At 34.6% G+C, this 25,293-nt stretch overlaps 1 protein-coding gene across 2 annotated transcripts in view; it reads left to right on the top strand.

Moving 5' to 3' along the window:
* Positions 1–25,293, top strand: part of LOC129000769 (cell division control protein 45 homolog) — a 48,405-nt gene that overhangs the window by 21,895 nt on the left and 1,217 nt on the right. For both annotated transcript variants that reach the window (XM_054427762.1, XM_054427763.1), the window contains exons 8-14: positions 110–241; positions 660–861; positions 3,027–3,082; positions 5,484–5,622; positions 13,311–13,413; positions 14,708–14,801; positions 16,045–16,121. In XM_054427762.1, coding sequence (XP_054283737.1) covers positions 110–241; positions 660–861; positions 3,027–3,082; positions 5,484–5,622; positions 13,311–13,413; positions 14,708–14,801; positions 16,045–16,121 — 803 coding nt within the window. The remainder of the gene's footprint in view (positions 1–109; positions 242–659; positions 862–3,026; positions 3,083–5,483; positions 5,623–13,310; positions 13,414–14,707; positions 14,802–16,044; positions 16,122–25,293) is intronic.

A 25,293-nucleotide genomic window follows, 5' to 3' on the forward strand; every position in this document is an offset into this window, starting at 1 on the left:
TGGACCAGTAAAAAAAGTTCATTAGAGTTTAGGTTTTAAGATTCAGGCTTTTGTTTTGATTTCATATTTGACTGTTTTCAATGGTAGATATTTCCTTGACTGAGTGTAGTTTGTCACTGACCCTCTACCGTCACTGGACTGTAGAACAATCTCTGAGGCATTCCCTGGAGACAGCAACCAGACTGAGGTTGTGGACCATCCGAGGAGAGAAGAGACTACAACAGCTGCTGGCGGAGATGGGGTGAGTAGAGCCACACATCCAATAACCCACAGGACAATACCCCAATACAATTTTGCGTAAACTCCCTTAAAAAACATTTTGTACATATTTTTTTCACATTTTCTCAGAAGAGGGTCCTTTTTTATTGGAAGGGGGGTCCTTTTGCCTTCCAAACCATTAACCCAGGGCCCGCACCCCAGGTGGAGCCAAGAGGCCTGTATTTTCGACGAAGTAACCATCAGAACAGCTTCTTAAGGTCCTTAAAAATCCTCCAAAAAGCCCTGATTTTTTTTACAGGTGGCATAGACATCTTGTCTATTCTTAAAAAATGTATGTAAACAATTTGAAGAGGTTTTATCCATCATTCTTTAAAACATAACAATTTTCCATCAATGTTGCTGCAATTTTTTTACTCCTATGTTGGCTTGTATGTCAATAGATTGCCGTTGGTAGAGAGCCGACAGTTGTTCTCTGCGATGGACCTCTCGCTCCGTCGTCAATTCCACACCATGATGGACAAGATGGCCGAGTCCCATCAGCTGGACGTCGTCTTCTCCTCCTTCACACTGCATCACGGCTGTCGGCGGAGGTACCAGGCGATGGACTTTGTCTTTGCAATGTTGGCGCTGTTCAACCCCACCGTACGTATCTAGTCAAATCTCTTTAATATCTTATCTTATACTAGAGGTTAAGCTCCACTGGCTCACGTAACTGTAATTACAATATTGTGGTCTTCAACAACTGTGTGAAATTCGCTTAGTCTGCAGGTTTGCTGCGGCGGGGTATTTAATAATTGGCATATGTTATTGAATACCTATTATTAAATATTTGAAGATATTTTGAGTTAGATGAGCAGGGTTGCCACCCGTCCCGATTCTGTCGCGACAGTCCTGATTTTGGTTCCTTAGGCCCGTATTTAAGCCAAGTCAATCCGGAGGGAGGGACGGGGGCCATGTCCAAATTTTTTCCTAACCTAAGGTGGCAACCCTACAGCTGATTTCCCCTCCCTGAGAATATTTGTTTGTAATTGAGTTATTGTATTTGTAAACTCATTGTTCTGTTCTACTGAGTTAAACCAAAAATGGCGACTCTGTATTTGTTCATTTTAATGATCAAACCTAATTCATTGTAATACACTCTTTATTAGTTCCTTATTAATAAACTTGGATTGTAAAGGAATCCTTCAGATTTGTCATTTGTCTTTTTATATATTTTAATAACTTAGGCCTAACTTAATCCAATAGATACTTAATAGTAACTTAAAGGTACAAACCTGAATAGAGAATCCTTTATACTTTATTAGTCCAAATTCCAAAGGCACTACCATTAACAATTTTGTTTACACTTAAGTGCAGTTTACCAATTCGGTAGTGATAGATATTATTTTCACAACATATGCTAGAATAATAAGTAGTCTACCATAACAAAATACACATTGTTTTCTTTTATACCCTTCATCTTTGAGGGTTAAAATGTAGCAGAGGGGGTAAGGGCATAGGATTGGTATAGCTTGCTTTAGAACACCTGAATAGGAAAGAGTCCAGTCTGTAAAAAAATCACAAAAACGTTAAAAACTTTTCTATAAATCTTGTTTTTGGCTTTCCCATTCAGATAAACCGGCAATATCAACAACAGTTATGGATGAGGATTCCTTTCAACTTTTTTGTCAACAGTTTTCAGAGGATGAATTCAAAATCTATTTTTATTTAATCTTGGACCCTAACTCCAACAATTGGAATCATTGTACACAAGAGCAGATAAATATAATACTTACTTACTTACTTGAATACTTGAAGGCTTTGTCTCTGACCGGGATTCCGGATAGACTGCGTCAAATTTAATTTAAAAACTGAACTGAGATGGCGGCGAGTTAAAAAAGTGGCACGTCATCTAATTCTTTGAATGAGTAGATAGGCCTATTTTGAAGTTTTTCCTTCACTGAGTTTTTAAACCCAGCCACATCCATACTTCTGACTTCTTCAGGCAGACTATTGAAGAGTTTAATTGCGGTCACTGGGAAGCTATTCAGGGATTTGGACAGTCTGCATTGAGGGGTGTCGAGGTTTCTAGCGTTCCTGGTGTTATACTGATGTATATCCTGTCTTCTTTCATACATAGAGATGTTCTGGCGTACGTGTATCAGACAGTTGAGGACTTATTGTCCGTAAACAGTCAGGATGCCGAGACGTTGAAAGATAGGCCTATGAGTAAAATCTTTGCCTGTTATTTCAGTAGAGGTTATCACTCTCAACGCCTCCTTTTGGAGTATCATACGGGAGCGTGACCCCAGAGGAGTATACCTTACAAGATATGGCTGTGGAACAGAGAGTAGTAAACAGTAACAAGGTACTGCTCAGTGACCACATGACGTAGCTTTCTGGAGGAAGATCACTCTAGACAATTTGGTGCAGATCTGGGCTATATGGTGATCCCAGTTCAATTTCTGGTCAAGCCAGAAACCAAGCAGTTTTACTGGTTGATTCTCTTCAGCAGCAATTTGTCTCCCAAGAGTGCAGATCAGGAGTTGGGTCTTGTTTTTGTTTAATTTTAATTTGTTTGAAGCGAACCACTCCATTGTTGTCTCCAGCAATGCACTTGCCTCCCTCTTCACCCGTTCAACACATCTACCTTCCGTCACCAATGTTGTGTCATCAGCAAATAATAATGCCTGCCCGTCTATTCCTAGGTCATTGATTAATATCAGGAAAAGAAGAGGCCCTAGGACAGAGCCCTGAGGAACACCATAGGACATCAGAGGGAAATGCAACAAATTGACACTGTTAATTATGCGTTTTGTTTTATTTAGGAAAAAGAGATTAAGTACATCGACTGTTTTCAAGATGCTGTAGCATGTCTATCGAGGTATGTTGAATATAAATATAATTTTACTACAAAAATTTAAATTAATGAAAAAAAAGGTGCAATAGCTTAGATTAACTTAATAAATTGTATTGTTATTTTAAAACAAGAATCCTTTTACAATGGTGCTTGTAGGGATACTTTCAAGTTTGTCAAATTAAGAAGGCCATTGATTTACATATTTAATTGTAGTATTTGAATCAACATTTCTTCAAACTAATTTTAATGTGACCTTAAACAAAGTATTATTCTCAATTATGAAACTAGTGCCTGGCTTTGTTTATACCATCACTCACTATTAGTCAATACTAGCATGATCTAATTGGCATTCTTTAGAATTCAAGAAAACAATAGAAAACCTTGGTAAAATAATGTTAGTTAATCTGACTACACAATAAAATTAGTTGATTTTCATTGAATATTTAAATTACACAGTATACAGACATTGACAGGTACCTACAGTATTTCAGGGTTCAATCACATTACATTTCAATAGCATCCAAGTCAAAGCACAAGAGTGTAGCATTCATTTCAGTTTAGGGGTCTGCGGTACAGAAAATTTAAGGTCGGTACGGTTCGGTACGGTACAATATTTTGTACCTCGGTTCTCAGTACAAAATCGGTACGGTACGCGGCTACCCGTATTTTTGCAGTTTTCTTCTCAGAACTGTACTTAAACCATTATTTTTCATTTTAATACAAAAACATTGACATTACTATGAAAATGGATAGTATCCTACCTTCATGGTTTAACTACTAACAATTACTGTACCACACATTATTAAAACCTTTTACTCCTACGAGGATTGTGTCAAGAAAAATCTTAGTTAAGATAAAGGCTTTACCTATTTTACTCTGAGATACTTTGAATAGCCATGATAAAGTGGTTTTAAAATCAGGACGAGAATGTTAAAGAATAAACATGTTTGAAGCATTAATTGACAAGATAATTTCACACAACTGGTAAATTATTTCCAACCAACACAATGTCTAGTTGTTTTTTAAACTTTTAAAAACATATTAAAGCATTCAGTACAAAAACAGTGTAGTTGCCAGCTGTTCACATTAAACAGATGACAATGAAAAACCGGATTTTATGATGAAGTAATGGCAAAGAGCATCTTTTTTATCAGCTTGAAAACTAATTATAAGATGGATACATCTCTTGCAAAGTTTTTTTCTTAAACTAAAATTTGGATTACCACAGAGTAATATTATTGTCTTTTCAGTTACAAAGTTAACATCCACACATATCAATCATTAGTTTATCTCATACTCAATCCAATTTTCTTAGTATATTTTAAAGATCTTCCAAAGAGTCAAAAGACCAAGGCCTAGACCTAATTATTTAGGATAGCCTATATAAATTGAGTAGGTTACAATGAGGGTAGCAAAACCACTATCATACTTCTAGTTCATAAGATTTAGATTGCTTAAAGTACCTTCAACACACAAAAAAATATAGGAAACAAAAAACATTTAAACCTTAACAGCTACATCCAACAATATAAGACAAGATACAGATCATGCAATGCCATAATTTAAGACCGAGCAGGCTTGCATAAAGGAAAAAAAATCATGCGTGGTTTCATCAATAGAAAGATAAAATACCCATAACAAATATCTTAACTTATAAAATAAGATTGTAGATTAGTTACAAGTTTAATATGAAGCCATAAACAGTTTTATGGCAGTAGGCAATGGCCAGCGGCAAATTGAATATTCACGAAAATACTGACTGAATTAGAGATAAAATTTACAGTCATCATAAAACTATTAAGTGATCAAACTCAACAGTTCTTAGAAGTACTTGAATACAAAAATTATTGTTGTGATAAAATGTTAATGGATTTGGGACTGCTAATGGGTATTTTATTGCATCATCACCCTAGTAATAAATTATGAAGATCGTAAACAAACATCTGATAAGACTTTTATGTGCTCAGAACCAACTATGACTCCAGTATTAAATGATAAGTAATTTATTATTATAATAGGTTGATGACGGTAATTAAGCTTGTACTTTTTCGGTGCAGACCCCTATTTCAGTTTGTTCATTGACTCCAAAGTCCATAATCCGAATCCAAATGGTAACTTGATGAAAACCAGAGATATAGTACTCTATAAAGTTTGGAAGTTTGCATAACCTACAAAAGAAATATTGATTATACTTTTGTGGTAGACTGTGCTTGATTTATACAATTTGAGGTATCAAAACTGAAATAGAGCATGCTTTTCTAACATCCTTATTATTACAACTGTGCTATGATATAAAAAAGGTAGTTAAACAAAATATAGTTCCACTTTGTTCTCCCTGGATTCAAACCCTGCCAGTAGACCAGAAACATGTTTCTCAATATCTATCAAAACATACCTAATAACATAGTGTGGTGATGTTCTGCAGGCAACACAGAACAGTTCTAGAAGAAGGTATAGAGCGAGCCAAGAAACTGCTGACAATCCTGTATAGACAGACTCACAACGCTCTAGACATGAAACAGATCATATCTGCTGGGCCGTTCCTCTACATGGTTATACAGGAGGTGAAGTAAAACCCTTTTTAACTGTACTCCATTAAACCAAACTTACTGACTTTAAAATTTAAAAAAAAATCAATCAATTGGAAAATTAGCCAGGCAACAATAATTGTTTACTTTAATACTTTTCGATGAAATGGCGACCATACAAAGTAGGTATTTTAAGCCAAGTAGGAATGGAGATGAGTGTAGGATGAGTGGGGCAATCTATGCTGGGTGTGGTAGTTTGCTCGGCTTGGCCAATGGAATGTAATGGATCAGATTGATGGTGTAGTGGGGCTCTGCTTTTTACTTAGATCCTCTAATACATTGTAATAACACATAAGCTGTGTCTAACATGTCCATCTTATTCTTTTAAGCTTTATAAATCATAATAAATTGCTACATAATGTTAAAATGTAATTCAATATTTCACATAAAATAGTAACAAAAATAATTTAATCATAACTGTATTTCTGAATATTATTCAGAATAGCAGTTTTTTTTCTATCAAGTTGGCATTTTCCCAGATGTGCAGCTAAATCTTTACACATAAGAATAAGAATCTTTATTACCCTTTAAACATTTTACATTGCAATAGGGGTTGTCGTTTGCTACATAATAAATTGATACATACTGTCGGGTCAAAAAGTATGGATACTCGAGTTTGAGCTTTTATTGCAACGTAACGAGTAGACGTAGAAAAATACAAGTTACATCATAATTTTACGAATTTATTTCTGCGTTTATGTGTGTTGGTTCCAAATTTGTTATGCAGTTTCAACTCAGCCTTTCAGCGGGTTGAATGAAAAAAGTACAGGTTTTTCGGCGCTTTACCAACGGGCGACTTTAACATTTTATAACAAAAAAACTACTGATCATATCATCATGAATTTTTTATAAGTTTTAGAATTTTTCGTGAATAAAAAAAAAAATCTGTTATGGTTTTTGTAAAGGCATTTTATTTCCACGACAGGACAAGTTAGAAACTCCGATGAAAGCTTAAATTAAAGCTCTTAAAAAGATACAAATGAAAAGTTAAGTTACACATTAGCTAAGTGGTGTTTAATAATTAAAATGGACATATAATCAAAGCTGATCTGGAACGTAATAGTGCATGAAGTTTGTACCGCTATAGATCTGCAGGCAGGGAGTTCTCCCTGCCCGGGACCGGTTTTCGGCAGCCCGGACGTTCGAGCGATGAATCATACATACCCCGCGAGGTTATCTGCCTATGAACCACCCTTACTCATACCACTGAGTCATACTTAAATACCTACATTCCATCCCTACAATGTTATTATTGTGGGTTGAACATATTTTCCTCAGTCTGTCTGTGTTGTTCGTTGTAGTCAAGATGCCCGTTTGTCAGAAGTTGAAATCACTATGATTTTAAGGGCGATATGTTTTGTTTTAAAAAACAAAGGTTTCAGGTGTAATGTCAAGTGATACCCAGTTTATCAAAAGGTTTCGGAGTGCGTTGGGAAGTCGATTGCAACAGTGAAGATATGGTTAGGGGTAGGTATATTGTAGTGATGAGGTCCGGCGGTTTGGTCCGTGCTGCCAACACCGGTCCCGGGCAGGGAGAACTCCCTGCCTGCGGATCGATAGCGGTATCGATCGATGGCGGTATCAATGGCCTACCGGGACCGTCTGTGTCGTGTGCGTGTGATAGGCATATCAATGTCAATTAAATGTTTACTTTCCGTAATTAAATGTTCGTATTCGTGTATTTATTGTGTGTGTGTGACATCGATGTCTTCGTTTTTGTAACCCTGACGATGCCGTATTTACGGCGAAACATGTAGGTTGTTAACCTCAAACAACTTTTGGATTACTTGACGAGGTATTGTACCATTATTATAGTCAAATAAGGGCACTAATGCTTTATCAACAGACAAACATGGAAACATACCAAATAAAAGACAGAATTGAGTTGGGAAATTTACTTCGCTAACCAAAGCAATGTATGGATGAACTTAGTTTTTCCCTTCTGTTTAGTGGCATCGAATTGTATTATATCGTATTATCTTATCGTGCAGTGATTAGGACGTTAGTAATGGAAATTTGTGTTTGCTTTTTCCCAAAGATGACCCAAAATGGTTGTGGGGTGAAATTATAATAAAAAGAGGAAAAAGTCGAGGTTTTGGTTTAAAAGAGTATAATTTATTAACAGAAAAATGAATACGTGATGTTATGAGCGGTGATTCGAGACGAATGAATGCAACAATGTAAATTAACATATGGTCATGTGATGGGAATTACAGATGGATTGTTAAAAACAAAGACATATAAAATTAATACAAAAAACAAAGGCAACTTGACTGAACATACCGCCCCCTTTGAACCAACAAGGTTCAATAAAAGAGAAATTGAAAAAATATAAAATTTTTATGAGAATTGACCAGAGTGGGTTGAAAAATTATTTAAAGAATGCAGCTTAATGGTTTGAAGACACTTTGAATGATGGTCTTGAATGAAGATCAGCTGGCCTGTAGCTATGAGGAGCTGGTGTGTTTTAGCAAACAGGGTCTACATATTGAGGTTTTCGTTCTTGAGGTTCCACTTGAAACAACGCTGATGAGGGGTCTTAAAATATTCTTGGCTCCAACGGCAGCATAGGTGTTGGGTGATGTTTTGAGGTAAATTATTATCAATAAGAGGTGAGATCTTTATTGGGTCAGGAACAGTTGTCAGAGAAGAGTTGATAAGAAAATGGCTAGGAGTTACAGCTGTCAGTTTCAAAGGTTTTGAGTTTGCTATTGCTTCTTTTTGTTCTTCGTTGGAGTGATTTCTGTTATCAGCCATAGGCTTAGTAGGCTTCAAGAAATGTAGGAGTGTGTGATGAAGTTTCAAACAGGTCTTACAAGTATTAGTAGACTTGCAGCGTTTAACAAAGTGATTACCAAGGCAATTTGTGCAGCGTTTTAAGTCGCTTACAACTTTAAGCCTTTCTTGAGGGATTTTACTATTAAAGACAGGGCAACTGTTTTTTTTTTATTTTTATGGCAGCAAAAACATTTCAAATCATTTGAAGTACATATCAAAGCCATAGGAGGATGTTGAAACTGAAATGATTCATCAATTTGACGTGGAACTTGGTGAGGGTTGGATATTTGGAGAGGAGCTACTTGTGGAGCGTGACAGAGAGAGGCATCTTCGCTGTTGTTACAAAAGTCTTTAAGAAATTTAATTATTTCACTTGCTTGAGGAAAATCAGAAGAATTTATGCGTTTTTATTCGAAAACTTGACAGAGGTTGGAGTTCGTTTTTCGTAAGATCAACATACTTAGTAGGTAGTTGTCTTCCATGACATTATAGTCAAGAACACTAAGAGCTTGTTTATTTTCATTGAACTCATTTAAAAATGATCTGAGGTTTTTGATAGATTTGTCAGTTATATTGGGCAAATCGACAATTTTACTGAGGTGGACAGAGATTAGCCTACGCTTCGAGTGGTATCTTTCCCGTAAAGCATTATAGGCTACTGTATAGTTGCCAGACGAGATCGGTAGGGATTTGATCAAGTGTAAGGCTTCGCCTTCAAGTGAACTTATCAAGTACTGGTGTTTTTCAACAAGGGATAAGCTACTATTGTTGTGGATAGTAGTATCAAAAAGGTTAATGTAGGATATTCATGTTTTAGTGTCACCATTGAAGGACTTCAGTTCTAGCTTAGGTAATTTTACAATGCTAGTAGTAGGCCTAGAGGGGTTTGATGTTACTGAGTTATTTGACAAGTGTTCATCATTAAAGTTCTGAATTAAAAGAGAAATTTCAGTTTGAATGTTAATTGAGAGTTCTGATATGTCGTTCTGGAGCTTTAAAATAGCTTCTTCATTGTCAGAAAAAACGTTAGTTTCGTCATCCACATCCAGAAGCTTATCAAGGTTAGCTTCAAAATTGGCAGAAATAGTTTTAGCTTCGAGCAAATAAAGGTTAAGTTTAGCGGTTAATGGGGTGGTTCTTTTCAAAGAATGTAACAAGATCAATAAAAATTTGGCTAGAGGTTGTGGCCTCACAGAAGCTGAGTTTAAACAATACTTAAAAATGGTCAGAGACGTTATTCCTCTTAGAAGCCTTCATGGGAGATCCAGGGACGGGAACCAGTGCAGGCATTGTCCTGTATCTGAGAAATTTATTCTTGAAACTCTTGCCCACGTCCTTGGAAAGTGCCCATTTAGTAGTCTTCTACGAAATACCCGCCACCATACCATCAGAAAAATCATAGCTGATCAATTCAGAAAGAAAAGTTATGAGGTCTATGAAGAGGTCACGGCTATAGAAGAAGAGGGCTCTGTGAGGCGGAGTGACATCATTGTTATAGACAAGGAGAAAGATTTCGGTCTCATTATAGACCCAACAGTTCGTCTTGAGACAAATCAATATCAGCCACAGGAAGTCCATGAAGAAAAAGTAAATATTTATAAGAAAACTATCCCCTATTATTCGGAGAAATACAAAATATCAAAATTTGAAGTATATGGACTACTCATTGGATCAAGAGGAACAATTCCTCAACAAGTTGAGAAATTTTGGAAGAAATTCAATTTGGAAAATCAAGTGCTATATTTAATATCTTTAACAGCCATAAAATTTTCTATTAATATTATAAGAAACCACCTATATAACAATAATCATAATTAGGTTTAAACAAACTTGCAAAATTTAATGTAATATTATTCTTTGTTCTACAGCAGACTACAATGTGTAGTAAGATTTCAATTTTTAAAATAAATTTGAATTTATATATATATATTTCTGATGGACATGATTGAATATAGTCACTGATCGTATTTAATTTATTTAATTGCAATTTGCATCTATTAGAAAATGTGGAAAATCTCATTTTGGAAGTTAGGCCTAGATCGTTCAATGAGTTAAGTAAGTAGTCGAGATATTGTAAATGGATAGAGTAATTTGAGGATAAGGACGACTGAGGGATAAAATCAGGGTTTCTTTATTATTTCAGTGTTGATATTGATAACTTACGATGAGATGCGGTGTGTTGTCTTCATTGTCTTCGAAGAAGTACAAACATAACCTTACTTTTCTTTTCCTTCATGACGTTTGAAGCTGAAGTTGTTGTAGATGAAATGAAGTGTCGAAGTGATGAAGGCGATGAATGCGGAGCGGAACTAGCAGAACGATGACGATGTTGAACACTTGGAATGAGAGGAGTGTGGACTGTATCGTGACGTAGACGAAAAGTTCAAAATGGCGATGCGGTATTGTCCTTGGCGGCTTCACGATGGATGAAATACGTTCAACCGAGACATTGAAATGAACTTGAGAAACTTGAGTCGCACTAATGTTCGTAGATATAATCCGGCTCGAAGGACCAAAAAATGTGGGGTTAAATTATAATAAAAAGAGGAAAAATCGATAGGTTTTGGTTTAAAAGAGTATAATTTATTAAGAGAAAAATAAATACGTGATGTTATGAGCGGTGATTCGAGACGAATGAATGCAACAATGTAAATTAACATATGGTCATGTGATGGGAATTACAGATGGATTGTTAAAAACAAATACATATAAAATTAATACAAAAAACAAAGGCAACTTGACTGAACAATGGTATTGAAATGACTTTATATAGTATATGAAGAACTATATGGTACTTCTAAAGTCTATTTCAAGAAATAGTTGAGGTATTGTACAATACACCCAGGCTACGAACTACTGATATGTAAACAACGTAAAGCGTTACAAGCAATTCACTGTGGCTGCTTAAAAAATGTTTGACTCAAACGTGTTAAAATATCCATAGCATAAACTAACATGTAGAACCCAGATGGAATATTTTACGATAAAATATTCTCAGGTAATTATCAGATACTAGTAAACACGTTGCTTGAAATCGAGCAATTGCAAAGAAGTAAAGTAGTTATTAAAAACAAATAAAAGTCATCATAATTTCCGATGAGTTTAAAAGACTTTGAATTGAAAAATAAATAACAGCAATTAAATTATACAGCTGATCAAAATGTAAACAATTATTTTCTTCATAAGGATAACATGTGAACTTAAACAGCGACTGGGGCAGAGCCCAAGGGACTTTTTTCAAAAATGTAAGGCCAGTTTGCAAATCTACGCGACACGCTCTTTCCAATGAGATGTCAATGGATAAAATCGGTTAAGAAATGGCGAAGGAGTTCAACCGACAAAGTTTCAGGTTGCGTGATAATTATATAGATGTAGTTAAACATTTCCCATTTCCATAAAACGCAAATCATTTACAGTAAGAAAATAAATTAATTTAATAGGACTGTAAGAAAGGTGCAACACCAATAATAACTAAGTTGTAAAATAGTGATGTGTTGGTACCGAAAAGTGATTCAATTTATGACTAAAAACGTTACTGATTAGTTAGTGCATGTAAAGACATGGATAATTTAAAAATTAATGTAAGTTAAAGTTAACGATTGATTACATGATCAGTTTCAAGTTTAACTTCATTACAGTAGACTCCCTCTAGTTCGGCTTCGGTTGGATCGGCCGCCGGATGGTCCGGCCCGGTCTCAGGGGGACAAGTCACATCGTCACGGGCGAATGACCTTCGACAGGATTCAACTTGAATGTTTAGTTTCCGGCCATAGAAGTGTCAGTCTAGTTGACGGGTGCTTCTATTCTAGAATTTTTGCATATTACCTGTGATAAACTATGTTACATAACCCGAAAAATACCAAGAACATTTTACATTGTTTTTCTTCAGTATAATATGTTGAAATGCACTGTATAATTAACTATTTCTGACCATTTTTATACGCAGTAGGTTTCCCCATTGTTGTTTATGAAACATCACGGTTTATTTAACAAAAATAAATGGAAGCAAAACAAAGAAAAAGCCACCATTAGCTTCAAGGTCAAGCTATCGCTTGCACTGACAATCGTCTGCTGTGCTGTGGGCTTGCTATGTCACAACAGTTTGTGATTGGGTGAATAGTAACCATAGCAACTTGTTGAATGTGTGTATGAAGAGAAACCAAAGAAAGAATATAAAGAACAAACAGAAAGAATAAGTGGTGTTTTAGTCATCCATTGTTATCTTTATCTTATTTTACGACTGTTGTTATTATCTTTAATATTCATTTTATACAGTATTAGGCGTTTTTATGGGTATGTAATATAAAATATTCATGTCATGTTGGATTAACCGTGGTTTTCAGTTATCCGTGGTCTCCCTCCCCCCTATTACCCCGAATAATTGAGGTTCTACTACATTCGGTTAGTCCGGCCATTTTGTAGTCCGGCCAGTAGTACGGTCCCTAGGTGGCCAAACTAGAGGGAGTCTACTGTATACTGAATTTCAGACAGGGACAAATCTTTAAAGAGAAATTTGTTTTGTAATATTGAGAATTTTATGTTATTTATATAGGAAATAAATCTGACAATTTTAATGCAATATTTTAAAGGAAATCTAGTCAGGTAAATGGAAATTTGCTTAGTCTGCAGGTTTGCTGCGGCTGGGGTATTTCCGTATACAACCAACTTGTAGTGTGCACGTTAAATTAGTTTAAACAATAATAATCTAATGGAACTGATGTTTAATCAAAGCAAGAAAGAAAAATAATAGTTCATATAATAATAGACCTTCTGGATAAGGACTGATTGCAGCATTAAATTATTCTTTATTCTTTTTTGTTAAAATGTATTTGTCATGTTTTTTTATTATCACTAAAGTTTATATGTAACCAATTGATTGATTTCAGGGTAGCCTAGATGCTTGCTACTACAGTGAGCCAACGTGTCTAGGCTTGCTTGCTCAAGTTGCACTGCGAGCCTATGTCCAGACATCTCGGAAGAAAGCAGCAGGTAATGTATATTATCTATGGTAATCCATGACTAAAGAGTCAGCAGGAGTCAATAATTTTGCATTGTTGTTGACCGTTAGATGCCATGCTTAACAGTGGTTGTCCGAGCGCCGATCAGCAAAAACATGTGTTCACGTTGAAGCATATTAATCATGCACTGTAAGCTTGATTACCAAGTAGAAAATTTTATATGCTTAATTATATTTTCCCTGTGAATTGCTTTTCAGATTTTTTAAAACTTTTGTGTTAAAGGTTGAAAAAAATCACAGTTTAAGTCGATATCTATATTTATGTAGTTTGACAAAATAATAACAATTAAAATTAAAAAGTAGATAACAAATCACATCTGCGGTTTCAATAGCTTTAAAATGAGATATTTTGCAACTTTTTATTTTAATAATAAACAATGCCGTAATATGCTTCTACCATTAACATTAGCGTTATGGGCATAAAATCCAAGATGGCCGGTCATGCCGACTCTTAATAGTAATAGTCAGTAATGTGAAGTAGTAAAAACAATTTATTCCATGGTAAAGTTTTGTCATTTGTAGCTCGTTTGGGCACTGTTGCTTAATTAACAGCCCTGAATGTCTAGGTAACACTATATCACAGGATTGTTGTGAGTGTAGCAGGCTTAACTGAAAGGGAAAGAGTCCAAACTGGCACAAGAAACCCAAACACTATAGACAAAACATTTGAATACTTATCTGTCACAGACATCATTTTCAACTAAGGCTTGTTCTTCATAACATGTAAGGGGAGAACCAGACAGTGAGATTTCTCAAATTACTAACAGGCAACAATAGTACTTAACGTTGGCTATAAGCTAAGAAAGCTCATCTTATGAAGCCTTATTGTGTAAACCTTGACTAATGGAGGGCCAAAGATGATTTGTCTTCACCATCGCAGGATATAAATATTATGATTTACAATCACAGGAGCTAATGATTGCAGATGGTTAAAATCTTTCTGCAATAGCAAGAAATGATCACAATAGTGCCACGATCACAAATTATATAGTCATGATGACATTATTATGAATACACACTACTCCTAACTAATCATTCTTAACACTGTTTTTCTTTTGGCAACCATACAAAACGTGCAATAAAACACTACAGAGTTTCAATTAGTGTGTAATGAAAAATAACTAATTTTTATTGTTTTTTTTTTATGAAATGGATCATGTCATAAATTTTGTATCAGTTACTAGTGATATTCAGCCTGTGATGGGTTTTTAGTTTTATCTGTACAATGTAATCTTGACACCGACAATTATCTGGATTGGTTTTTAGGTTTGCCGCTGATAGTGTCTGCACCGCTACATGGATCCCCGGGACATTGCATAGTCCTAGGTGTCCCACCTGTAGCTGAAGCTGTACCTCGCAAGTAAGTGTAGAACAATTTACTTGGAAAAAATTTGATATTCCTTTAATGATCAACTAAATGCGAGGGGCGTTTTTAGCATATAGCTCCATAGTTGTGTGTACGCTGCAACAAGGCAACGTGATGCTTACTACCATCATTGGTGAACAGAATGTCGCCATTTGCAGCTCTTTAGCTGACGTGTACGCTTTGCTATGTTTTACAATGATTTGTTTAATGATTGAATCTTCGCATGCAAGATAAGGTAAGTGATACGTTTTTTGAGGAGCCTCGTTGCGGCGTAGATACAGACTAGAAAACTATATACGCACAAACGGCCCTTACTTAAAAAACGACCCTCGTATATTAAGTTTAACATTTTTGATAAATAAAGTCACAATCTGATGCTTTAAATGTTGCTGCAAAATTATGGATGTTGAAGTCTTCCTGTCCCTTTTCAGAGTAATAATAAATTAACCATTCGCAACTTCAGAGTAAAGGATCTTTTGATGGTGAATTTCAACTGAAGCTTTTGAACCTATTTTAAATTCACCGCTATAGCTTTGTAAAGAAAGTTGTGAGGGTGAAATACTTTTAATGTTGAATGTTGAGATATCCGTACAAATTAGCATTATTTAATGAGCTATGTTTTGTAACAAATTCTGAATACTAACATTAAAAGTTTTTAACAAAACTGTTACTTTCATCATTTAACTGGTTTATTGATGATTTAAAATAACATCAACTGACACTGCTCGATATGAATACACCAGACCTTAAACCATCTATTAAGTGGTAAAAAGTTAGAGCACAAAAATATTATTATATAATGGCTAGAGGGCATATTTTATTAGCCAATTTCCCATATAGGGAATAAGCTATTTTAACCTTAAAGTAGCACAAACTTGTAAAATGTAATTCAAGAACTTATTTATGCAATGTAATTAAATAATTAAATTAAATATTTATTTATTTACTTAATTAAATATTTTCACCAACACTGCTGTATACATTTTCTAGAAAAACTACTGTTTCTACATCACTAGTGTAATAATAATTATTATCACAAAGGTTACAGGGCACATCAAGTATTAAGACCCATTTCATTTAATGTTTACACAACCAGAAGGATCAATATAACAAAATACTTTTCTATTAGAAATTCACAAATACAGTAATGGAAGATTTAGTTAAATTGTAGTAACATTGTTTAACGTTTATCCTTACTTCAATTTGTTTTAATCTTAAATCATACATATTTTTGCAGTTTTTTTGGAAAGGCGTTTGAGCAAGCTGCAGAGAAAACAAACTCGCAAGTTGAATTGGAATACTTTGATAGTTCTGGTAAGTTCAATTAAATATATGTAGTGGGGAAAACATATATGTTGCATCAATACCTTCATGCTTGCTTATTATTTTAAAAAGCCACACAAAGAAAAACGTTTTTCTTTTTACATAAATGATTCTATAACTTGTAAAGAAAAATTAAAAGTTTTGACTCATATATTTAAATATTGTATTTAAATATATTTACTCCTTGCAATGCTCTCAAAAGTGAATTCTTTACAAATCTTGGTTGCCCCTGGGTTGGAAGAACTTGGAAAGTAATAATATAAGACAGAGCTTGTGGCAGTGGAAGCTTGGTGTTAAAAATATTTTGAGTGGGCCCTGTAAAATAAAATTATCCCCAGAAGTCCTTATGGGACGTTCCTGGTACTGTTTGAGGTTCTTCCAGACTGAAATACCTTCAATATGAAGCTTAATAAATAATCTTAAACTACACTGAATTTAATCTGCTCACTACCACACTTTTAGTGTTTAGTGTTGCACTAAACACAAAAGGTGAATCTTTTGTAGTGGCCTATGGTTTGCTGGATTCTACCCTTATTATTTTGTTATACCAAACTTCTATTGAATAACTATTTTTGCTTATGACGAATTGCCAAGGTTATTGAGAACTAAAAAAGTGAGTAACGATTTGATTTATTCAACAATATTATTATGAAATAATACACTTCGTTTTTTGTTGTGACAACTACTTATCAAAATATTAGTGATTGTCTTTGGTCTACAAGGTTAAGTGATAGTGAATTATGAATTAGAGTGCAACAATCAATTTAAGCTTTACGTTTCAAGATGATGAGTGGACCTATTAAAAGGGAAGTTTTGGTGCGGTTACACACTGATCTCGAATATGTCAACAGAGGCGTGATATTTAAAAAAATATTTTGAGATGACCAGTACCAAGCAAATCCTGTTCGTTGGCCAACGAATTAAAAAAAAAACTAAGGTCGGGTCTCGTAGTCCAACTGATTAAACAAGGTTCTGTTTAATCGCAGTAGTATGTACTAGGATGTTACTTATTATTTTATAGCTAAGAAGGTAATTTGGCGGTTCATCTATTCACAAACTCTCACAACCTCCATTAACACCTCCGTATCTAGTCGAACCAGCTACCTGCTCCCACTTTTAATACTATTTAATTTCCCCAAAATAAAATTATGACTGTGGCACTCTTAAATAACCTTTGATTGAATATCTCAGCAAAATTGAACAAAGACTGTAGTGAATTTGTGAAAGTGTGATAATTTACAATTTACATACAATATAACTACAAAACCCTATAAAATCTCATTAATCCTATACGATTTGAGAATCACCGTATACTAAACAATGCAGATTGATTCATGAGAAATGGATATTAAAAATACTGATGAAAGCTAGAACCTGAGAACATGTGCTACTATTACAGGAAATGACAATCTAAAACAAGAAAATTTAACACATGTGCGAATCACTGAATTCTAATATTTAACAATAAATAACACAAATTACTTACAAATTTCGGACGTTTACAAAAACACAGACATAAATACAGGGATGGGGATGGGGAACTGTAACTAGACGGTTTTCCGAAAAACGCGATCGATTTGGTTTCGAAAGACGAACGTGAAATTTTCAATGGCGGTTCGTGCTGGTCGGTTTAAAGCAAACTTATACACTTGTTTCGCAAAAACTGATTATATTTTCCACTCGCGTTGCAATTATATCCCTTCGGGATACAGGCTAAATGATTTGAAGAAAATGAAAGATTTACCCGACCAACACCGCAAAATGAATTTAATTTACACGATACAAACTTTTTTCCGACTAGTCACAAGGAAGGCAAGGAATGAACTCCCACGACTGTGTCTCCGTGGCTAGGCCCCTACCCCTTCCACTCGTGTGGTTGCATTGTGGGTACCTATTTATTCATTTATTCATGTAAATTGTCACAAATTACACCATATACAGAGGAGTTTCCTCAATGGTAGATGACATGTCAAAAATATGATACAAAAATGTTAAAAACTAAATTAATGTAACTTAAACATAATGAGAAAACAAACTCTCCACATGAACCATTTTACAAACCACTATTACTATATAAAATGAAATCCTCTACTGAATAAAACATATGGCTCTTTAGATAGTTAACAAGTTTTCTTTTAAATGCTTTGGCAGAAGATTCATTGCGAATATGAGAAGGTAGTTTATTAAATAATCGGCTGCCTGTATAGAATGGTGTCTTTTCAAAAGCTGCTGTTCGATGTATCGGCAAAGAAAGATTACAATTACGTGTAGGATAGTTATGTGTAGATTTTAAAAGAGTGAATTTGTGAAAATTTTCTTTAACAAATAGAAGGGTATGTAGAATGAAAATGCAAGGTAAATGCAGAATATCTAGTTTCCTGAAAATTGGTTTGGATGATGCAGTATAGGGGGAATTTGTCATAGCACGGACAATGCTTTTCTGAATCTTAAATATTGCTGGAGAAGACTGTGAGTTGCCCCAAAATATCACTCCATATGTTAAGTTTGAATAGATATATGCATAGTAAACCATTTTCAAAATGTTTATCTCCAGGATTTTTGATAAGTTTAGAATTAGAAAATGACCTTTATGGAGAATTTTTGATAAAAAATTTACATGCTCATCCCACTTCAAAGAAGGATCAACGTGTAACCCTAAGAATTTATAACTATCTGCTGTCTGCAATAAGGGTTTGACATAAGAGTCATCAGAGTATTTTGAATTGGAGTAGTTGGAATGAAAATTAATAGCAAAAGTTTTATTTTTATTTAAAAGAAGGCCATTAGCTTTAAACCAAGAATTCATAGCAGATAAGTCATTTTCTAGCATTTTAAATAAATTAACCCGGATGGGGTGTTTACATAAAAGAGTAGTATCATCTGCATATGTTATTAATTTGGAGTTATGAACTGCATTTGGTAGGTCATTAGCAAAGACTAAGTAAAGGAATGGTCCCAGAATTGATCCTTGAGGGACACCAGCTTTAACAATGGAATAATTACTTTGAACAATATTATTTATTTTGACTGATTGTTTCCTATTATCCAGATAGGACTGAACCCAGAGAAATGCATTACCACTCACCCCATAGTGATTCAATTTTTTCATGAGCAAGTCATGGTCAACACAGTCGAAGGCCTTCGACAGATCACAGAACACTCCGACTGTGTACTGCGATCTATCAACAGCCTCCGAAATGCCCGAAACAAACTCATAAATTGCCTTAGTTGTATTTCTACCCTTCCTGAAACCAAACTGGTTTTCACAAAATATGTGATTGCTCTCAAAAAAATAAGATAATCGGTTTAAAGCTACCTTCTCAAATACTTTAGAGAAAGTAGGGAGGATGGATATAGGCCGATAATTGTCCAAAACTGAAGAATCCCCTTTTTTTAAAACAGGGTTAATAACACTATATTTAAGTATATCTGGGAATTTATGCTGGTCAAAAGATCTGTTAATAAGAATTGATAAAGGATAACAGAGTTTATCAGAACAAGCTTTGACTAAAAAAGATGGAATGCCATCCCAGCCAGCCGATTTTGAAGACTTAAGACTTTTTATGACATTAAAAATTTCAGATGAAGTTGTTTCCTTAAAATGAGACATATTTACTAATGGAGTATTCACATTCGCAAGGAAGGCTCTTACGTCATCTACATCTGTACTCAAGTTCAAATTATTACATGTATTTACAAAAAAATTGTTAAAAACTATTGCAATATCATGAGGCTTCTTATATGTAATGTTTCCATGATGAATAGATGTGATTGTTTTGTCTTTACTATTGCCTTGCTCAGCTTTAATTATATCCCATGCAGCCTTTGTTCTGTTATTTGATTTTTCTATAAAACTATTGTTGTAATTAAGTTTTAATGATCGAACACATTTTTTGAAAATTGCTTTGTATTCCTTAACATATGCTAGAAACTCTGGGTCTCTGTTGATTTTACTGAGTTTGTGCAGATATCTTTTTTTCTGACTCGACACCTGAATACCTTTAGTAACCCAGCCTTTAAGATTAAAGTTCCTAGCTTTCCTCGAGGTCTGAAATGGAAAAGAGTCATCAAAATAACTTATGAAAATTTCCAAAAACATTTTGTATGCAGTGTCAACTTGTAAACTACAATCAGTTAAAAAATGCCAATTCTGAGATGCCAGATGATTTTTAAATTTATGGATGTTTTCCTTGGAAAAATTTCTGTTCTTATGTTTCCTATTACCTAATGACCTTTTATTGCTAATTAAAATTTTACTTAAAGGAATACATAATAACTGAACCTCATGGTCTGATAGATCAGTGCTAATTACACTAGTGTAATAGTTATCGGAGCTGATAGTACAAAATATGTTATCAATACATGAATTAGTCCTACCAGTAATTCTAGTTGGAACATTCACACTAATATTAAGATTAAATGAGCTAAGAATTGATGTAAACTGTTTACTAACTGTATTACTCTCAAATAAGTTAATATTAAAGTCACCACAAATCACTATATGACATTTTGATGTTTTTGCATACAAAAACTTTAACATACATTGCAGTTTTGAAAAAAACATGTTATAATCCTTTTTCAATTTACTAGGAGCTCTATAAATACATATAACAACAATTTTAAACCCTAAGGTAAGTTCAACACTACAACATTCAAATATTGACTCTTGGCAAAATGTATCAAGATCAGCTCGCCTATTTGCCTCATAATTTCTGTTAACTAAGATACAGGAACCACCACGAGTTTTACAACTCCTTGAAAAGCTAGTTACAAGACTATATCCATAAATACGATTCAAGGCACTTTCATTAGATTCATTATACCAATGCTCAGTAATACATAACAGACTCGGCTTGCATGTTATGGTGTCTAAAAATAAGTTAAACTCATCGATTTTCCCAACTGAAACCAAACCCTGAATATTACAATGGTAAATTGTTAGATGTTCTGTTTTGGCGAATTTACAAGTTAAATCATTAAAAATATGTGAACCATTGGCAGTATCAATTTCCAAGTTACAAGAGATTATGTTTGATTTGGTTTGGAGTGACTTTCCATTAAAAAACTATTTTGGCTAGAATTATTACTACACATGACGGTTTCATCTTGAGTGCTGGCATCACTTTCCACTTCACCACCGACCCCAGAGCTCTTATTACCCCCCTCACTACACTTCACTAATGATGAATCTGCAGATGAAGATGAGGCGGAACACGCAGATGACTTCTCTTCCAGTGTGAGGCTGGAACATCTGCTACTGGCGACTGATTCTAGTATACGGACGGAGGATCCCAAGGTGTCATCTACCGCTTTGTCACATTGCCCAGAGGGAGGCTTATAAGCTTCTAAATTTATCAGCTGTGATAGCAATCTAATGAACGTTATATGAGATAGTCCATTCCTCAGCTCCTTCAATATATCTTCATCCTTAGTAACAATCTTGACCAAGGCTCCAGTATCCCGTTGAAATTTTACAACTTTTGCTGCAAAATGGGCTGGCGAAATCCGGTCACGTATACAACCAAGTGGAGAACAGATCAGTGTCCGCAAATTTTTACTCTTGAAATGGTTGGTTAGGTGTAGAAAAGCCTCATCGTAAATTACAGTTTCAGGTTTCCCATAATAGTGGGACTTTGTAATGAGGCTATATATAGATGCTCCGTTACCGGCATGTTGATATGAAAGATACCGACTACAGCGATCCAAAGATGTTGGCTTCCCAAATTGTTCTTTGAAACGTACAGCCACACCCTGACTCATCTGCTTCTCGCAGCCAAAGTCGGCAGAAATACAGTGTGCAAATCCGACACTAGCATCCGACTTGTAATTGTTTATTAACATTTGCATGTCATCTTCAATTATCTGTATTTCGGGGGTGACTATAATTTGCTTACTTGTGTCCTTAGCACTTGATCTGGAGAATGTTTTATCTGAGGAAAGAGGTGCAACACCAGTGAATCTTGATGAGGGTAAACAGTTAAGTAAATTCAGTAAATTCAGGATCATGTGTGAGAGTTTAGTTTTTCCCCCGTAGTTAAGATGAATACCTTTCCGGGTGAAATGAGTTCTCCTGAAACCTTCCATATCAATAATATGTATATTATGCATACGTGCGGCTAATTCCTTGATATAATTATTCAGTTTAATCCGTTCATAGTGTTGCTGGTGATGATCTGGTAAGTCAAAACGCCGAGGTATGGCCTATGGTCTTTCTATTTGCTGATCAGCTGACTATTTTTTGCGTCTGCTACATTAATTCGTTGTATTATACGACGAATCGGTACAAACTTATTATTGTTATTTAGTTTTAAGCACAATTTTAAATTAATTATTAAAGAAGTAAAATAAATTATATTTGATCAAACATTTTCTAATGCATATTCTAATTCTAATAAAGTAGGTCTAATATAAGAAGACTGATAGATTATCCTAGAAAAAGGTTGGAAAATAGATAACATTCAAATACCATAATTAATTGTTATTAGTGCTATTCTATGATTTTTTGTGGTGAAGTATACTCTAATAAAGGGAGTAACATATAGCACGAGGGCCTGGGTTTATAGGATTTTTTTTAGGATAGCAGGCTTACCTTAATGGAAAAGAGTCGCTATACACAAAACATTATGCTGTTTTCAACCAAGGAAGAGAGAGTTTTCTACATGTCCAAAATGGTCACATATATTTCAGTTTGAACATGTAGAAAACAGAGTAGGGACCAAGCTGAGTGGTTCGGTTTTCGTTTTCAGCCTCTAGGCTTAAAACTCTACGTTTTAGTTCATTTAGTGATTCATCTATCTCACTTTCCATCATAGAAATGTTGTTTTTCAATTTACTATTTTAAAACTTTAATTGGCTATATTCTTCTTGTAGCTGGTGGGGATTGGGTGATGATGGATTATAGGGTTTAATGATGAAGTGTAACGGGGGGGGGGGGGGGGTCAGGTTAGTGGTATGATACGGTGTAGGATATCGGTGGGAATTCGGGGAATCAGGAGGGAATAAACAGGGTAATGCTAATAGGGTAAGAATACCTGTGTCTGGGCCAAACTTAGTATAAGCATACTGAATCTGCTACCAATTGAATTAGGAAGATTGCTGGGGACCAAAGGGACGGAGACCTTTTACCCAGATCAGAACACTTGCCTAGCCAGCTTTGATTTACACTAATTTAACTAACTATTTAACTGTAGACCTATCCTTCCAACTATGAACTGAACATGGATAATTTTTTACTAGTATTGCTGAGTGAATGGAATAATATGTAATTGAATACTGAATGTGAAATAGGTATGAATTTGATAGATAAATATTAAGTTACATTCTGGGAACATGTGATTGAGTTTTCAGGTTTTAGAAGTTGTAATTTCCTACATTTCAATGGTCGGGTGAGCCAGAAGGGCTCCCCGCTTGTTTCCTGACTTAGCCCAACATTAATTCTACTTAATTCTTACATATTAAACTAAAGTCACTTATCCATAACATCAAAGAGTAGGCCAGGAGTTTTTCGGGGTCTTTTCAGTGTGAAGGTTCGTTCAGCAAGAGAACCAGGGAGGAGAGGGGTCGACATAGGTGGGAAGGTGGGGGGAGACATTGATGCAATCTCTGCAGGTTACGAGTTGGTCATGCAGCCCGGCTTCGCGAAATGCACACACTATAAAAAATAGCGTTTCGCTGTGCGTCACATTCTGTTACATCCAGAATATTTTCAGGTACATCCCCCAGTTCTTCAGGATTAAAGTCCTTTATAACCTTTATGGTCTTGCCGCTCCGAAGCAACATGGTGTTCTCGTCCATTATAGGCTTGATGTCTATTACTAGAACACAGACTGTACTTAGAAGGTCTGTCAGAGGATACAGACTGTACTAAGAAGGTCTATTGGAGGGTACAGACGGTACTTAGTAGGTCTATTGGAGGGTTTCCGACTGTACTTTGCAGAACAAATTGTTAGATGAAGGTCTATTTGAATAATCCGACTATACTTACAATACTACTTTTGAGTTTAGTGCAAGTTCACTGAGTCCGCCATATTGGATTTTGTACTAACACTTTATTTCGTAATTATCACTTGATTTATCTGGCCTATTTAGTGACAGGCTGTTTTATATATGTTTTATACATAGGTCGTTTTATAAATAACGGCACGGTTTTATATATTAAAACGTGACAAGGTTTTTTTATTTCACGATTCTGAATCAACCACTTGATGGATTTTCATAATTTTAGTGTTGAAAGAAATAACATTTTGAGAACTAGGAAATGTCGGATCCATAATTTTAATTTAGGGTTTCAGTTCTTTAGAAATTAAGTTTTAATTTTTTTTTAAGTCTAGCAGCCATCATTTTTTTGGTACTAGCTTTTGGTATAATTACATTTGCTTAACGTAACAGCTGTAAACATTTAGGGTTTGTGACACATATTCTGCATTTGGATAAAAATGAAATGTTATACGTAGGGTTGACTTATTTATTATATGTGTAATGATATAATCATTGATACGATAATTTATTCTGCAAGAGGATGACAGATTATTTTAATGTACATGGTAAAATACTAGATGTTCTGTTTTATTTTTTAGAGCAGTCTTTAAAATGTTGTTCAGTTTGTTTTAGTGCAATATAATTTGTTTGAAATAACGATGGATCAGAATCAGAATCCATTTATTGTCATTTGTCAACATTAAATTGCTATAGACAATGTCAAAGAACATAAGAAATACAGTAATATGCAATATAAAAAAAAAATAGTACAATGCACTTGTCAGACTAACAGATATAACAGAATAAAACATAACAAAGAAATAACATTCAGCAACAAATGAATATAAACTTTGAAAATTAACAATAAATCAACTACAACTACTCACCAAAGCATCACTGAATCAAAGCTCATAACAGATTAAATAAAAAATGTATATGTAAAAAAATCATCAAGAGAATAAAAAGCTTTACTTAGCCTATAAACCAGCTTGACAGATTTGATTTAAATTGTTGTTGGATTTTGAGGTTTCTGATCTCTTATGGCAATTTATTGTGGATATAAAAATATTCTATAGAACTATGAGGTTATTTTATTTAGTCTATGATTTTGTCATTGAATATAGAAAATAAGCAAAATTAGTAGAGATGAGTAGACCACAGAGATAAGCATTGCTGTATATTAGAC

This window comes from Macrosteles quadrilineatus, unplaced genomic scaffold (assembly GCF_028750875.1).
Source record: "Macrosteles quadrilineatus isolate MER2022 unplaced genomic scaffold, UCM_ALF_1.0 Scaffold_8__2_contigs__length_117827958, whole genome shotgun sequence".
NCBI lineage: Eukaryota > Metazoa > Arthropoda > Insecta > Hemiptera > Cicadellidae > Macrosteles > Macrosteles quadrilineatus.